At 39.1% G+C, this 17343-nt stretch overlaps 1 protein-coding gene across 1 annotated transcript in view; it reads right to left on the bottom strand.

Moving 5' to 3' along the window:
- Positions 1-394: 394 nt before the first annotated feature.
- Positions 395-17343, bottom strand: part of LOC116865713 (cytosolic beta-glucosidase-like) — a 114133-nt gene continuing 97184 nt past the window's right edge. Inside the window, 2 exon segments of the mRNA XM_032854097.1 lie at positions 395-994; positions 997-1182. Of these exon segments, the coding sequence (XP_032709988.1) occupies positions 969-994; positions 997-1182 (212 nt within the window). The 3' untranslated portion in view covers positions 395-968.

A 17343-nucleotide genomic window follows, 5' to 3' on the forward strand; every position in this document is an offset into this window, starting at 1 on the left:
GAAACCCTACATCTATTACTGACCCCAACTGAGGAAGCTCAATAAAATATTCAACTCCAATCCAACCCCATTTACATCTCAGATATATGCAGACATCTCACACTCATGTAGGTCTTTCAAGCTATGTATATATTTCCTGGGTGTCATCAATGTTGTTATAGATCTTAAACTTTTAAAAAAATACCCAAAAGTAGAGACCATGCCCTACTTATTATTTTGCCTTTCATTTGGTGTCACTCTGGAGTAGGAATTCTGTTTTTGCTAAACATCCACTCAAATACTTTTTCTTTCATTCAGAGTCTAATTTGTTTTATTAATATATTATTTTTCAAAAATAATTTATCAGGCAAGAGAAAGATATACTTGCTCATGCATAGAGAAAATATGTGCCAAATACATCAACAAATCCATTTTATTAAACGTGCCATCAATTAATCCCTTTGTTGAATAGAATGCATAACTATATAATGTGATTAACTTTTAATTTTGATTTTTTATACTAGATTAAACAGTAGAAGAATTTTGGGCCACATGAAAATGGATCTACAAAACAAACAAAGCTGACATAACCAGAAAAGCTAGGCTCATAAGCAAGTATTCTTATAATATGTGATCTTGCTATTAGAGCTGCAAATCATGAGCACACTATATTTATGAATTTTGCATTATTTTTTTCTAGAAAAATTCTAAGGATTTAAATTGAAGTTTTCAAGTCTATCTGATTTCTTAATATAAAAATCAATTTCAGTGGTTTTTTATTCTGTTTTTTTTTTAAAAGCCTCATTGATCCAAATGCAAATAGAGTAAAGGCTATCATTAAATACATCCCCAGGCATTCCGTATTCAGACTTCATAATCAGAGATCAGCTGGTAGGAGATGATTACAAAGGCAATTTGAGATTGTCTAAAAGATCACCAAAGTGGACTTCTTTTCCAAAACCAGAGTCCTCTTCTCCAGGAGATGTGGGTCAGCCATCTTTTATGGATGTTCCTCCAGTCCATTGTTTTGGATGATCTCGGCATACTCCTTGGCGGATGTGTAAGGCGCTCAAGGTCTAGCAGGATCCTCAAAATCAACATGGAAGAGACCAAACCGGCTGCTATACCCGTGGATCCACTCAAAATTATCCAGAAGAGACCATACACAATATATTTTGCAATTGACTTTATCAAGGTGGATAGCCAATTAAAAAAAAAAGAGAGAGAGAGAGAGAGAGAAAAGGAAAGAAAAAAAAGGAGAAAAATTATATCTCTGGGAAGTTTTTTCGTGAACATACAAAATCACTGACAACTAGTGTGGGTATCTTTCTCTTGCAGAGGATCACAGGAAAAAAAAAAAAAAACTCTCAATGCTCTTTTCCAATTTTCTCTTTTAACCAAGTAGGGTTTCCATTCAAGAAGTTAAATTACATATCATTCTAATTATTTGGTTATTCATTCATTTTGATGAATGTTTTATTCATCCATTCATTTACTCAATAAATGTCTTTTTCAATATCTACTACTTTTCATACACAAAGAAACACATACACACACAGAGTTTCTCCCTATTACCTAGAATTATATTCATTAAAGACACTGCTTGGCTCTCACTCTCCACAGATGACGTGATATGCTGTGTGGAAAACACAAAAGGCTCCACCCAAAATTTGTCGGATCTCATACAAGAATTCAGCAATGTGACAGGGTATAAAATCAAAGCACAGAAATCAGTTGCATTACATACACTAACAATGAAACAGAAGAAAGAAAAACTAAGGTATCTATCCCTTTTACAATTGCAGCAAAAACCATGAGATACCTAGGAATAAACCTCACCAAAGAGGAAAAGGATTTGTACTCTGAAAATTATAGAACACTCATAAAAAAAATTGAGGAAGACACAAAGAGATAGAAAAACACTCCACATTCATGGATTGGGAAAACAAATATTGTGAAAATGTTATGTTACCTAGAGCAATCTATATATTCAAAGCAATCCCTCTCAAAATACCATCAACTTTTTTCACAGATCTAGAACAATTAATCCTAAAATTTGTATGAAAAGATCCCAAATAGCCAGAGGAATGTTGAAAAAGAAAACCAAAGTTGGTGGCATCACAGTTCTGGACTTCAAGCTATATTACAAAGCTGTAATCATCAAGACAGTATGGTACCAGAACAAAAACAGACACATAGATCAATGGAACAGACTAGAGAATCTAGAAATGGATACTCAACTCTATAGTCAACTAATCTTTGACAACACAGGAAAGAATATCCAATGGGAAAAAAACAGCCTCTTTAACAAATGGTGTTGGGAAAATTGGACAACCACATGCAGAAGAATGAAACTGGACCATTTTTTGAACCATACAAAAAAAGACGCTCAAAATAGATGAAAGACCTAAATGTGAGACAGGAATCCATCAAAATCCTAGGGAAGAACATAGACAGCAGCCTCTGTGACCTCAGCTGCAGCACCTTATTGCTAAACAGGTCTCCAAAGGCAAGGGAGACAAAAGCAATAATGAAGTTTTGGGACTTAATCTAGATAAAAAGCTTTTGCACATCAAAGGAAATAGGCCACAAAACCAAAAGACAACCTACAGAAATGGAGAAGTTATTTGTAAATGTCTTATCAGGCTAGTATCCAAGATCTACAAAGAACTTATCAAACTCCACACCCAAAAAACAAATAATCCAGTCAAGAAATGGGCAGAAAACATGAACAGGTATTTCTCCAAAGAAGTCATACAAATGGCCAACAGAAGCATATAAAAATGCTCAACATCACTAGGAATCAGGGAAATACAAATCAAAACTACAAAACTACCACACTACACCAGTCAAAATGGCTAAAATTAACAAGAGAGGAAACAACAAATGCTGACCAAGATGCAGAGAAAGGGGAACCCTCTTACACTGCTGGTGGGAATGCAAGCTTGTTCAGCCACTCTGGAAAACAGTATGGAGGTTCCTTGAAAAGTGAAAAACAGACTTTCCCCATGACCTGGCAATTGCACTACTGGGTATTTACCCCGAAGATACAGATGTAGTGAAAAGAAGGGACACATGTACCCCAATATTCATAGCTGCAATGTCCACAATAGTCTAACTATGGAAAGAGCCCAGATGTCCACCAACAGATGAATGGATTTAAAAAAATGGTGTATACACATACACACACACACACACACACAATGGAATATTACACAGCCACCAAAAAAATTCAATTTTAACCATTTAATGACATGGATGGATTACGCTAAGTGAAATAAATCAATGAGGGAAAGACAATTACATGATATCACTCATATGTGGAATTTAAGAAACAAAACAGAAGATCATAGGGGAAGGGAGGGAAAAATAAAATAAGACAAAAACATAGAAGGAGACAAACCATGAGACTCTTAACTATAGAAAACAAACTGAGGGTTGCTAGAGGGGGAGTGGGTAGGGGCTGGGGTAACTGAGTGATGGGCATCAAGGACAGCACATGATGTAATGAGCACTGGGTATTTATTATATGCTACTGATGAATCACTGAACTGTACCTCTGAAATTAGTAATACACTGTAAGTTAAGTAACTGAATTTAAATAAAATAAAAAATTTAAGTAAATAAATAATAAAATATTCTTTAAAAAAAAAAAAAGGAGAGAAGACACTGCTTAACTTCCGAATGCAACCTCTAGAGAATCCAGAAAGTCCACTAATAAGTTAAAAGAGGTGATAACAATGGGGCTGAGATAGCCCCAGGTATTACCTTGCGTCCCTATGACCAAACTGAGACATGTATTATAATTCTGGAAATAGGACCCTAAAGTGAAAAGGATCGACATACAGCTCTGGTTGTATATATATCTTAGACTGAGTAGGCGCAAAAATGTTATGGCATCCCCTCTGCCCAACATCTAAACTCAGAGTGGTGTTTAAACCCTCTAAGAACCCTCTAAGAGCCAAAGCAATGGGTCACATACACATATGCACATACACAATATTCTATATAATTTCATTTGTGGATATCCTAAATCCCATCCAGGGACTCCTATAGTAATATGTCAAAATGTGGAGAATTTTCTAAGTAGTTTTACACTGATTTCTATCATGGTAGGAAATTTAACTCATTTTTTAGTATTTCAAGCATTTTACTAATATTACTTTTGCATTAATATTTATTAATTAGTATTTTAATTTAATATTTCAAGTTGGGGGGGAAGAAAGAAAAACCTCTGGGGTTGCATGAATTGTTGCATTGAACATTTCTTTTAAAACCAGAATAAGTAAACTCTATATATGGGATGCAATAAAATCTATTTCCCAATACAGAAATTAAATAAAAAGACAAATTTCCTTTATAAGATAGACATATTCCTAAATAAGTTGGGTGAAAATGAGCCTTTATATGATATACTAAATTTTAACAGTATTAGGGTTCACTCTCAACTACAATGACTCCTCTAGCATTAGCAAAGCAAGATCCACTCTACCTTTTTCTTTATACATCTGTACTTTTGGGATCTCTTAGAGGAACTATATCTATAAACCATGACACAAGTGTACATTCTGAATCATTTTGGAAATTTATTTATTTATTTATTTATTTATTTATTTATTTTACTACTGATACTCCATAGACAAAAGTTTCCTGAGCAGTTAATTGATGCCTAATCCCTCTACCTTTGTGCATGGAGGCATGCAAAGTGCTGTACTTAGAGAGTGCGTTATGAATGGCCTCAAGGCAGGAATTCAGCCAAACCAGATTGGCTCTTTTTAAATAAAGTATGATTGGAAAATGAAACACATAACATTCAAGCACATCAAGCTTTGTAGGAATTAAAACATGTATAGATACTCCTTCTTCTACTTGTCCACATTGCCATTTGTGTCTCCTCCCCCCTCTGTCAACCACAGTGGCAAAATACCAATTCTTAAAAATAATTTTATAACTAACTTAAGTTTGACATGGCATGTATCTAAGAATTAAAATAACCAAAACCAAGTACCAGGTCAGAAAACCACTATCTTCTTTGACTGCCTTAGAATTCAGTGTAGAGACATGGGAGAATAGTTCTTTTCCCATTTGCAGAACTACTGCCCAACACAAAAGCCTGCCAGGGAGAAAGCCAGACAGCTTCTGCAAACACACACAGTACCATGGAACACGCACAAAGGATTGATCCATATGCTCAACCAGGGGATAAAAATGATGTGGAGCCTGCTTGCAAGGGAACAAAAGGGAGATGCTGACAAGTTCATTGTTAACTGCCAGGAGTTCAGAGGCAAGTACTAAACTGCCCCAAGTACTAAACTACAAGACACTGTGGGTGTCTCTGCGTTTTCATTGCAGGAACATTCAAAAAGAGAATTACGTGGTTAGGGCTGAGGAGCTGGCCTGCTGGAATCCTTCTTGTTGTGCTACCACAGGGAAAAATGACAAAACCGTGCTAGAGCCTACATGCCTCTCCTCTTCCGATCTCCTCAAGACCAGAAAGAGACCATCATCACATTTCTTGTCAATGTGATTTACAAGGTCCCACATCTGAGAAGGGAAAAATCACTTCTGCATGTTCACTTTCTTTCTTGAACCAGAGTTGCAGGCAAAGTATACACAGACTGGCAGGGACTATGGGTGGGTACAAAACACACTGGGATAAAAATTACAAACATACAGAGCCAGCATTTGGTTTGGGACACAAAGTCCAGTGGAAAAAGCCTCACAGTCAGCATGTTGCATAAAAGATGCAAGGCAAAAATGTCTAAGACTTGCTAATATATTAAAGTCTGTTCTAATTAGAAGAACCCTGTGCCAGAGTTGTTCTACACACACGCACACGCGTGCACACACACACACACACACACACTGCCCAGTTTTAGCCAAACTGAGAAGGTTGAGGAAATAGCCTTTCATCAGACCACCCTCATTTCTGGCAAAACTACAAGGTCATGGGGGTCCCCAAACCGTCTTCAGTTTCAATAATTCGCTAGAACTCGCAGACCTCTCTGAAACCCACTATACTCACAGTTGTGGCTTATTATGGTGAGGGTTACAAGTTAACATCAGCCAAAGGAAGAGATGCTAGGTCAGAGATAGTGGGGGGGTTGGGAGGGGCACTCCACACATGAAGCTTCCATCATCCCCTCGCAGAGGAGTCCTGGGATGGACATGTGACAATATGCACAGAGCACTCCAAGCAGAGAAGTTTACCTGAGCTTTAGTGTCCAGAGTTTTTATGGTGACTTCCTTACACTGGCATGATGGATTAATTGGTTGTCCATGTGGATGAACTCAGACTCCAGGTCAAGTGATACCATGTTACCTCAAACCCCACCTTCAGTCATATTATTGGTCTTTCTAATGTTAATAGTCCCCACCCTTAACAAGAACATTCCTTCAGGTATGACATAGATTTTCTCCCTAAAAGCTGAGGACACAGACCAAGTTGTTATTTGGGCAAAACCAATTCTTTACTACACACACATACACAGAGATACAGACACATACACAGAGATATACACCTATTTTAGAAGCTCATTATTTCATGATGCTGAGCAGAATCTTCTCATATTATTGCTTTATAAAGTGCCATGTTTTGCCTGTGTTTGTCACATTACAAAAGGCTAAAAATTGGGCACTTGGCTTCAGTGGGATTTATTTCCCAAAAGTTTATAAACAGAGATAGCCTTTGTTTTCAGGATTACTTAGGACTATATAAGACATCCATGACTATGGCAAAATAGTTCAACTATCAAACAAATGACTCATCTACAGACCTAAGCTGCTGTGGTGAGAACCAGTGGAAAGGTTCCAAACAGTGTTCTAGGCAGCAGTCCCACAGTAGAAAAATGACGGAGAGAAAACCCCAGAAAGGAGTGAGAAGAAAAAATAGAAGCACCTAGATTCCTATGTTCTGGTAATGGCAGATGCCATTATTTGAGCAAGCCCTCGTAATGAAAACAAGTAAGCATGATGCATAGAATTTTAAAAGCAGACCTTCAAAACAATGAAAAGCTGACAATTTCATAGGGAATTACCAGGCCAAAGAAGAATGAAGAATGAAGATTGCTAGGCATGGCAGCTACTTTCACTTCATGGAGTTCTCCCACCTTAGGAAATCCAAATCTTTTCCTATTTCCCGGGGTGTGAGGCTAAGTGTCGAAGCCCAGAGATACATGGCAGGAAATCTGAGACCCCACACAGACAAAACTAAGATCTCCAAAGACTAATCCCTCAGGGGAAGGGTGAGCCAGAAGAAAAGAAGTCACTGAAAGTCTCAAGCCATCTGGTGGTTCAGAAAATGTAAAGTCCAGAAGTTGGATAGAGGTGGTCTGGGACCACCCAGGTGCCTTGAAGACACACATTTAAATACTTTCTGAAAGGAAATACCCATATTCTAAACCTTCAACCATTAGCACAAATATTTTTAAGTATAATCATCAGCTCATTATCCAATATAACCAGAAAGACATGGGAAAACAATGATAACTGGAAAACCAACAAAATCAACAGACAACAGAAACAGGGGTACCTGGGTGGCTCAGTCAGTTAAGAGTCTGACTTCAGCTCAGGTCATGATCTCACTGTCCAAGGAATGAGCCTGATCAGGCTCCACACTCAGTGGGGAGTCTACTTCTCCTTCTTCCTCTCCCTTTGCCTCCCCCACTACCCTACTCTTTCTCTCTCTCTCTCTCCCTCTCTTTCTCTCAAATAAATAAATAAATAAAATCTTTAAAAAACAAAACAAAACAAAAATAACCAGAAAGGCATGGGAAAACAATGACAATTAGGAAATCACCAAAATCAACAGACAACAAAAACAGACCCACAAAGAAATCAGTTATTAGAACTGTCAGACAGACTATAAAATATCCATGTTACTATGTTTATATTGTAGAGATGAAATATCTTCAAGGTTCAGGAACCCATAAAAAGTGATGTGGCAAATTTGAGTAAGGAAACTAAACTAACACTTGGGTTTGAATCTGAGATGCAGAGGGGGCCTCCAGTTTTTCATGAGTACAATGTAGACACTAATATCTACTCCTAGGGCTGCTATAAAGATTAAATGAGATAGCATGGACCCTAGCACAATACCTCGCCCATGTCCTTTTCTTCTCTGGCCAGCCCTTAGGAGAATACGGAACCCAAAGTAAAAATATATTTTGATGTGCCCTCTCTCCACCAATCCAGATACTTTAATGAAGTCAAAACTGGGTTTAAATGAGCATCTGGGATAATGTAAAAGGGGAAGAGGAGGCAGAAGGACAAACTTAAGTCTAAGAAAGTGTAAGGACAAAGGGAGAGGCATAGATCGACTGTATAAATCTGAGAACAGGGCTCCTTACATTACTTAAGAAACTCCTTTCTTTCCCCAGGGTGACATCCCAAGGTCACTGCCTGGCTTCCTGCTTTCCTGCATCCCAGGAAGCAGTTCAGAGACCCCTACAACCCTGAATTTCAGGTTTCCAAGCTCTTTAACTTTTAAGATGTTAGTTGAACAGGTACATCCTGGGATTTACTTTGTGAGCAGCAAATCTGATCCCAGATATGGAAAACAGTAATAGCATGGTCTGAGTCAAAATCCTTAAGTAGTATGTGGCTAAGTCAATATTCTAACAAGTCCAAAAGGCAGGATGCAAAACAAGCTCAGATTTGAAGTCACTGACATAGAATGGGAACAGATCAAAGACAAAGACAGAAGCTGCAGAACAGTCTTGAGGAGTGTCTGCAAAGGGTCATGGAGTATTTTCTATTTGCATTAACCTATTGCTGAATATGTAGCACATAGAAGAACTGGGCTGATGAAAAAAACATGGAGCCAAAGCAATCATCAGTATAATTACTAATCCAGCAGGGCATTGTTTCTCAGTGTTGACTCTGACCACCTGAACCACTTGGAATTACCTAGGGTGTAGCTAAAAAAAAAAGTTTGTTAATCCCACAACAGACCTACTAAAATCAGATCTCTTGGGTAGTATTATGAGCTAATTATAGCTCATATAGCCTCAATAAATACAGCTAATTATAGCCCCAACATCCATATTGTTGAAGCCCCAGCCCCTAGTACCTCAGCATATGACCTTATGTGGACATAAAGATTTTAAGGAGGTGATTAAGTTAAATTGGAGGGGGAAACAAACCATGAGAGACAGTGGACTCTGAGAAACAAAGAGTTTTGGAGGGGAGAGAGTAGGAGATGGGGTGAGCCTGGTGGTGGGTATCAAGGAGGGCACACACTGCATGGTACACTGGGTGTGGTGCATAAACAATGAATATTGGAACACCGAAAAAATATAAATAAATAAATGGTGATTATGTTAAAATGAAGTTGTTAGAGTGGGCCCTAATCCAATGGGACTGTTGTCCTTCTAAGAAGAGAGAAGTCACCAGAGGTATGTATGAACAGAGAAAGACCAATGAGGACACAGTGAGAAACTGGTTATCTGAAAGCCAAAAGGAGAAAGCTCAGGAGAAATCAAACTTGCTGACACCTCAATCTTACACTTCCAGCTTCTAGCGACCTGCAAGAAAATAAATCATTGTTTAAGCCACTTGGTTGGTGGCATTTTCTTATGGCAGCTCTTAGCAAACTAGGTTGAGATCTGAGAATTTCTGTTTTTAATAAACAACCTGAGTGATTGTTACACTTTCTCAAACAGTCCAGTTTGAGACTACTACGCCTAGAATAAGCTCTAATAGTCCACTACAGTTTTTTGAACAGAGGCATCCCTCTCGAGGTTATAAATGTAGATGACTCCCTTAGCCCCTCAACACTCATAGCCGGAGATGCCCTATGCCAAAAGATACCACAATGTGCAGGCCAGGCCACCCCACCTTTCAGAAATAGGAGACCACAGAGAGATCAAGGTGGGAATCCTGCAAGTTCAAGAGCACCAAATGCCTGGCATCACCACTTAATCAAAGCCTCACTTTACTCCAGTGGATCATGAGACACCTTCCCAATTCACCATGTGTAACTGGTTGAATGGTGTCTCCCCGTGAAGATCTATCCATACAAAACCCGTGAATGTGACCTTATTTGGAAAAAGGGACTTTGTAAATGCAGTTAAAAATGATCTCGAGATGAGAGGGGTGCCTGGCTGCCTCCGTCAGAAAAGCATGCAACTCAACTCTTGATCTCCAGGTCATGAGTTGGAGCCCCACATTGAATGTGGAGATTAATTAAATAAATAAAACTTTAAAAAAAAGAAAAGGAGCTCATGATGAGATCATCCTAGATAATGCTGAGTCCAAAATGCAATGACCAATGTCCTTAGAAGAGAAGAGGAGGGGAGAAGACACACAGGGAAGAAGGTAATGTGAAGAAAGAGGCAGAGATTAGAGTGATTAAGTCTTGAAACCAAGGAATGCCAAGACAGCCACCAGAAGTTGGTGGACAAGCATGGCACAGATTCTCTCTCAGAGCCTCCAGAAAGAACCAATCCTATTGGCACCTTAATTTTAGATTTCTGGCCTCCAGGACTGTGAGAGAATAAATATTGTTTTAAGGCACCACGTTTATAGTAATTTGTTACAGCAGCACCAGATCATGTACCATACTCTTTGTAGAGTAATTGCCAACGGGGCTCCAACTCCCAAACCACCCACCTGATCTTGCTGAGAGCTTGTGAGAACCTTTTCTCAAGGCCAAAGAGAGAGAAATCCTTCCCAGGACACAGTTTGAAGCAGATTTTCTGGCAATTGCCCCCACCAACCTTGCAAATGTGTTTCTCTGAGCTTGGTTCAATTGCACAGAGCCCTATAACTGGAGGACAGCTTTAGCAGGATAAGAGTGCCTGCAAGGGAACTGGCTCACTGTCTTTCCCTTTCTTCAGAAAAAAAAATAAATAAAATAAGGTAGAACAACATCAGGAAGTTCTAAACATAGAAAATGCACACTAAGCCCCCCACCCTAACTCCAGGTGAGTATCACTGGCTAGACAGCATCTGTGAAAAGGCCCAAATAATCCCAACACAGGAGGTCACACCTGCACATAGGAACTCCTAGTAACAAAACCTATGACTCTCTGAAAAAAGAACCTGAAAACCAAAGGCTAAGTTTTAAATATTTTATAGGAAAATGCCAATTAACCAGAAATACATTGTAAGGATTTCTTAATTATCTGTATTGTTCCTGTTACTTACATTAGATTTGGGAGAAAAAAGCCCACAAACAGCAAGCAGTTGAAAGGTATTAAAAAATATATTTTTATTTAGCTATAAAGCTGATCTGAGGATAGGTATACACTCAGTGTCACCTTCTATAATGTCTCCATCAGTATTACTTTCACAGTTACCTCTGTGAAATAGATAAGTTCTTATGAAACCCAAAATTCTGAGCAAGTGAAACTCTCTTCTAGGGATGCCTGGTGGCTCAGTCGGTTAGGCATCTGCCTTCAGCTCAGGTCATGATCCCAGGGTCCTGGGACTGGAATTGAGCCCTGTGTCTGGCTCCCTGCTCAGTGGGAGCCTGCTTCTCCCTCTGCACCTCCTCCACTCAGTCTCTCTCAAATAAAATCTTTAAAAAAGAAAAAAAAAAAGAAAGAAAGAAAGAAACTCTCTTCTACCAGAAAACCTTCCTTCCTTCCTCCTTTCCCTCTTCCTTCTCCCCTTCTTACTTTCCTTCCAGGACTTTCCCCTTCGTAAAATGGGGCCAACAGAATCTTTTTATGAGGATTATGGTATTAAATAAATTAATATATATAAACCTGTGAATAATACTAAGTTTATAGTAAACACTCAACACATTCTACTTGTTGGTATGGTATTGTTGTTTCTTCTCTCTGGAAGGGCGATGACTGAAACCTGTTTTATCTCTGCCTCCCATCTGGCTTCAAACAGCTTTCAGAGGGTGTAGAGTCGGCAAAAAATGTTCAGTGCTGAGAACCAGAGAAATCAGGGCATCAAGGGAAAGAGCAGCATCTGGGCCAGGGTTTGTGCTCTGTGGGAAAGGGTCAGTTGTGGGTCACAAAAAATAAATCACTAAAGACAAGGACCTTGGGGGAGGGGGGCAGACTGCCTGAACACCGGATGCTGCAGAAGCCTCCTGGCCTCAGTGTGCTGGGAGGTGGGGACCACATCGCTCAGGGTTTCCAGGATCCTACAACAGCCACCCCACAGTTATTAAATAAATATATATTGGGCTAGCAATTGGGAATACAATGGAGAGCAAAATAAACAACCCCTCTTTTTATAGAGCTTAACAGCGCATGTGGAAGACATATCTTAATCCAATTACCACCCTGTGAGCCTTTAATTACAATCTGCGAAGAGTATTATGGAAGGAAAGACATGGGAACTGTGAGAAAGAACAACGGATCAGCTCACATTTATTGAGCCTTTAGGTACTGATCCCAGCATTTTGTGTACGCTTAACTCATTTCCTCTTTACCATAAACCTATGAGATAGATACTATTATTGTCCCCATTTTACAAATAAGGGAATTGATACATGGAGAGGTGAGGTAAGATTTACAAGATTCATACAGCAAGTAAGGGAGAGAGTTGGGTTGGAATCCAAGAGAGAGAACCACAGAGGCTGCTCGCTGAGCCACAATACTCCATTGAGTCCTGACCCCTGTGGTGGGAAGATCTAGCTCAGTCAGCAAGGGTGGGAGAAGAAGGGGAATGGAGCCATCTCCTGGAGCAAACTAGAGCTGAGAGCTCAGCATTCACTGGGGTTATCTACTGCCATCAGCCAGGGTTCTCTCATAACTCTAAGTGACAGAAACTGACCTTGCCTGATGAAGCATAGAAGGGTCAAGTTGGAAAAGCAGACTCAAACAAAGCTTTCAGGACCAGCCAAAAACACAACACAGAACTGGTGGAAGGAAGAAACTTCCTTAACGGCTACTGACGCAATGGGCACTAAGTCCTGCAGTGCATTGCTGCCAAGACCTAACTTCCTGCAAGCAGACCAGCTACTACTTCTGTACCAGAAGCTGCACCTTATAACCAGTCATTCTCAAAAGGGGGATACCGATGTTACTTTGCTCACCAGCACAATAGGTCCTGCCTGCCTCAAGCTGTTCACTTTCATATTATCTTCTCACGTGGATAAGTCTGATGGGCAGAGACTAGATCACATGTGTGTGCCCTGCCCTGACAAAACCTGGAGAATATCATTCTTTACCTGGGCCAGACAAAACTCTCAGATGTAGCCAGGGTGTTCAACAGGTGCTAGGCAGCCAGAAAACATGACAGGTGTCCACTTCACGAGATGAACAAGGACAAGAGAAACCCAAGAAAAATGAACCACGTATGTGCAAGATCAGACATGGGAAAGTTAATAGCATATTTAAAGAACTCCCAGAAGGCGGTTCAATGGATCATAGAGACTTATCAAGAATTCATAGAAATAGAGAGTAGAACAGTGGTTACTAACCAAGGGCTGGGGAGAGATTACTCAAAGGGTATAAACTTTCAGTTATAAGATGAATAATTTGGGGGATCTAATGTACTACGTGGTATTTATAGTTAGACAATTATACTGTATTATGGACTTGAAAGTTGCTAAGAGAGTAGATTTTAAATCGTCTCACCACAAAAAGAATTAAACAGCTATGTGAGGTGACGGAGGGTGTTAGCTAATGTTACAAGGGGAATCATTTCACAATATATAAATGTATCAAATCAACACACTGTTTACCTTAAACTTACACCATATTATATTTTAATTATATCTCAAAAAAGCTGAAGGGGAAAAAAAATAATGGAGAGAGAGGAGAGAGTGCCATAAGGCAGGGGACATGTAGTTCCTTATAAAGATTTCAAGGATTTTGATCTTTATCCCAACCACATTAAAAGTCATTGAGGGAGTTTAAGCAAGGAAGTGACTTTAGCTAATTTGCATTTTTAGAAGACTGTGACCTCTATGGAGAATAAATTTGAGTGTAGCAAGAATGGAATCCAAGAGAGTATTTAGGAGTGATTGCGGTAAAGCATGAGGGAGATGATGGGAGCTTGGTCTGAGGTGGTGTGAGTGAAGACAAGAGAGAATTAAATGGATTAAATAGATATTCAGATAAAATCAACTGGATTGAACAATTCACTGGAGCTCAGTGGGGAAGGAGATAAGGTAGCAAAGATAACACGATTTAATGGATATCATTATCACTCTCTGAGTTCAGGTATACTGGGCATAGACAAGTTTTGGAGGAAAGGCAGAGAAGATAATGAATCAAGCTTTGGTTATGATAACTTTAGGTTTCTTTTTTTTTTTTTTTTAATCTCCAAATGAAAAATTGAAAAAGTCAGAGTAGAGTCTGAAATGGAAATGTGAATTTTGGAGTCATCAAGTAAAAGAGGTAATTGAAATCATGGTTGTCAAACACAATTTAGAGACTAAGAAAACAAGACATTGGCACAAGCCTTATGGTAGTCAAATATTTAAAAATAAGCTGGAAAGGGAAATTGAACAGGAGGACCAGAAATATTCTATATCCTTGACCTGATACAACCATAGATGACACTTTCTGTGGACATAATTTGACCAAAATCAGACAGCTGAAGAGGGAGAATTTGGAAATTAACACTAAGGCAGTCTGACTCCAAAGTCCACAATCCTTCTATCAGAATGGAATGGAAAGATTGTAAACCAAGACTGTGGGTGACATGCAAGGGTCACAGCCACAATGGGAACATAACCAGACCATGGAGAGCATAAACTGGATAAGGACCTATAACATCAATACCCTAACAGCAAAAATCTAGTACTTACAGTGTAGGGAAATTTCTCAAGTCCTCTCCACCCCTTTCAAAATCCCCTTCTATTACTACAGGAAAGATTCAGGATCAAAACCAAAAACCTTGTCCCCAGTGAGAAACAGTAGTACTCAATTTAGAGGATAGTAATTGGCCCAGGTTTTGCTGGGGGATCAGGTTATGAAGCTATGACCTACATAGGTAGGGGTCTCTCTTTCGAACACTCCTGAAGTTAGAGTGATTAAGATAGCATGGATTCTTTCCCTTTGGAACACACTTTGCCAAGGCACGTACTTTGTTCTCAATCTCTCTTTTTCCTATTTGACAACAGGCCCAGAGCTTCTTGACTTAACTTAGACCCAGGACAGAAGCAGGTGGCATTGGTGGGAAGGGATGCACCCTCTCCTGTTACCTGCTGCTCTGGTCCTATTTCCTAGGGTATGATATAGTGGTGCTGGTTTTTATCCTACTAGAAGGATAAATTCAGAGATCCTAAGATTATTTTAAGAAAAATTGTGGGGTTTTAGCCTGTTTTAACTCTGGGCTTTAGACTAACCTATACTACCTGGGGAAAAAATAAAATAAAATAAAAAACTACACCACATGATTCAGCCTCACTCACTAAACTTCTGAAGAGAATGGAGGGCCATGACCCAATTTAGGTCACGGGTCCTCTTGTCAAATATCATATGGTGACTCCAAAATTTATATCTCCAGCTCTTGCATCTCCCTTACCTGCAAAATCTCTATATAATTGACTAATTGACTTCTCCCCTTTCATTCAAAATGACATTTAAACTTTAACATACATATTTGTACATTAATGTTCAAATCATCATTATCCACAATAGCCAAAAGATGGAAATAATCCAAACCTCCATCACTGGATGAATGGTTAAACAAAATGTGCTATACTCTTACAATGGAATATTATTCGGTGTTAAAAAAAAGAATAAAGTTTGATACATTCTACAATATGGATGAACCTTGAAGGCATTACACTAAGTGAAATAAACTAAACATGGAAGACACATATTGTATGATCCCATTTATATGAGGCACGTACAATGTCAAATTCACAGGGACAAAGTAGAATAGTTGTTTCCAGGGATGAAGGGGAGGAGGCAATGGGGAATTATTGTTTAATGGACCCAGTTTTAGTTTGGGAAAGATTAAAAAGTTCTAGAGATCGATGCAGGTGATGGTTACACAACATGAATGTACTTAGTGCCTCTCACCTATACACCTGAAAATGGTTAAAATGGTATATTTTATTTTTATGTGTTTTAATTTTGAAATTTTAAAAGCTGATTTTAAATCAATTTAAATAAATACACAATTTAATACGTATAAAATAGAAGTCTTGATTTTTAACTCATTCCTCAAAACTGTGTCCTTCCCCCTTCCCAACCAGATTTTCTTTTTTTTTTTTTTTAACATATAAAATATTTTTAGCCCCAGGGGTATAGGTCTGTGAATTTCCAGGTTTATACCTCACAGCACTCATCATAGCACATACCTTCCCCAATGTCCATAACACAACCACCCTTTCCCTACCCCCTTCCCCCCAGCAACCCTCAGTTTGTTTTGTGAGATTAAGAGTCTCATGGTTTGTCTCCCTGCCGATCCCATCTTTTTTCATTTATTCCTATGCTACACCCCAAATCCCCCATGTTGCCTCTCAACTTCCTCATATCAGGGAGATCATATGATAATTGTCTTTCTCTGATTGACTTATTTCGCTCAGCATAATACCCTCTAGTTCCATCCACATCATCGCAAATGGCAAGATTTCATTTCTTTTGATGGCTGCATAGTATTCCATTGTGTGTGTGTGTGTGTGTGTGTGTGTGTGTCCATTCATCTGTTGATGGACATCTAGGTTCTTTCCATAGTTTGGCTATTGTGGACATTGCTGTTATAAACATTCGGGTGCACGTGCCCCTTTGGATCCCTACATTTGTATCCTTAGGGTAAATACCCAGTAGTACAATTACTGCCAACCCAGATTTTCTAATCCTAGCAAATGGCACCATCTATCTAATTCTTGACACCAGGCACCTAGAGGTCACCCTTGATTCTCCCTTTGCTGTATGCTGTCCAACTGCCAATCTGTAACTGGCTATGCCTCCATCCACATCTCTATCCCTCTACACTACCACAGTAGCTTCCTTACCAGTCACCTGCCACAACTCCTACATACAATATAGCCAGAAAGTGTAAATTTTTAAAAACCATTTAACTGATGTCCTTCCCTGCTTAACTCCTCCACTCAATGGTTTCCTATCTTACTTAGTGCAAAATTTGACATCTTTATATGATCTTTAAGGCTTTTTATGATCTGGCCTCTGCCTGGCTCCCTTCTGCCTTCTCCTTGCTGTCTTCTACCTCCACTGTCCAGACACACTGGGCTTCTTTCTCCTCTTGAAACTTGATGAGCTCTTTTCCATTCCATGATCTTTACCCTTACTTTCATCCTACTTGGATCACTCCTCTAGGTCCTCACTTTATGGCTCTTTATTGCCAATAGGTCTTAATTTAAATTCCTCTCCATAAGCTATCTTGTCTGATGCCCCAACTTAAAGTTTTATTCCCAACCAACCCATTGTCTCTCATATCATCCTGTACTATTTTCTCCGTGTCCCTTATCATTAAGTG

The sequence above is a fragment of the Lontra canadensis genome, unplaced genomic scaffold, assembly GCF_010015895.1.
Source record: "Lontra canadensis isolate GAN:19392208 unplaced genomic scaffold, GSC_riverotter_1.0 scaffold1, whole genome shotgun sequence".
Lineage (NCBI taxonomy): Eukaryota > Metazoa > Chordata > Mammalia > Carnivora > Mustelidae > Lontra > Lontra canadensis.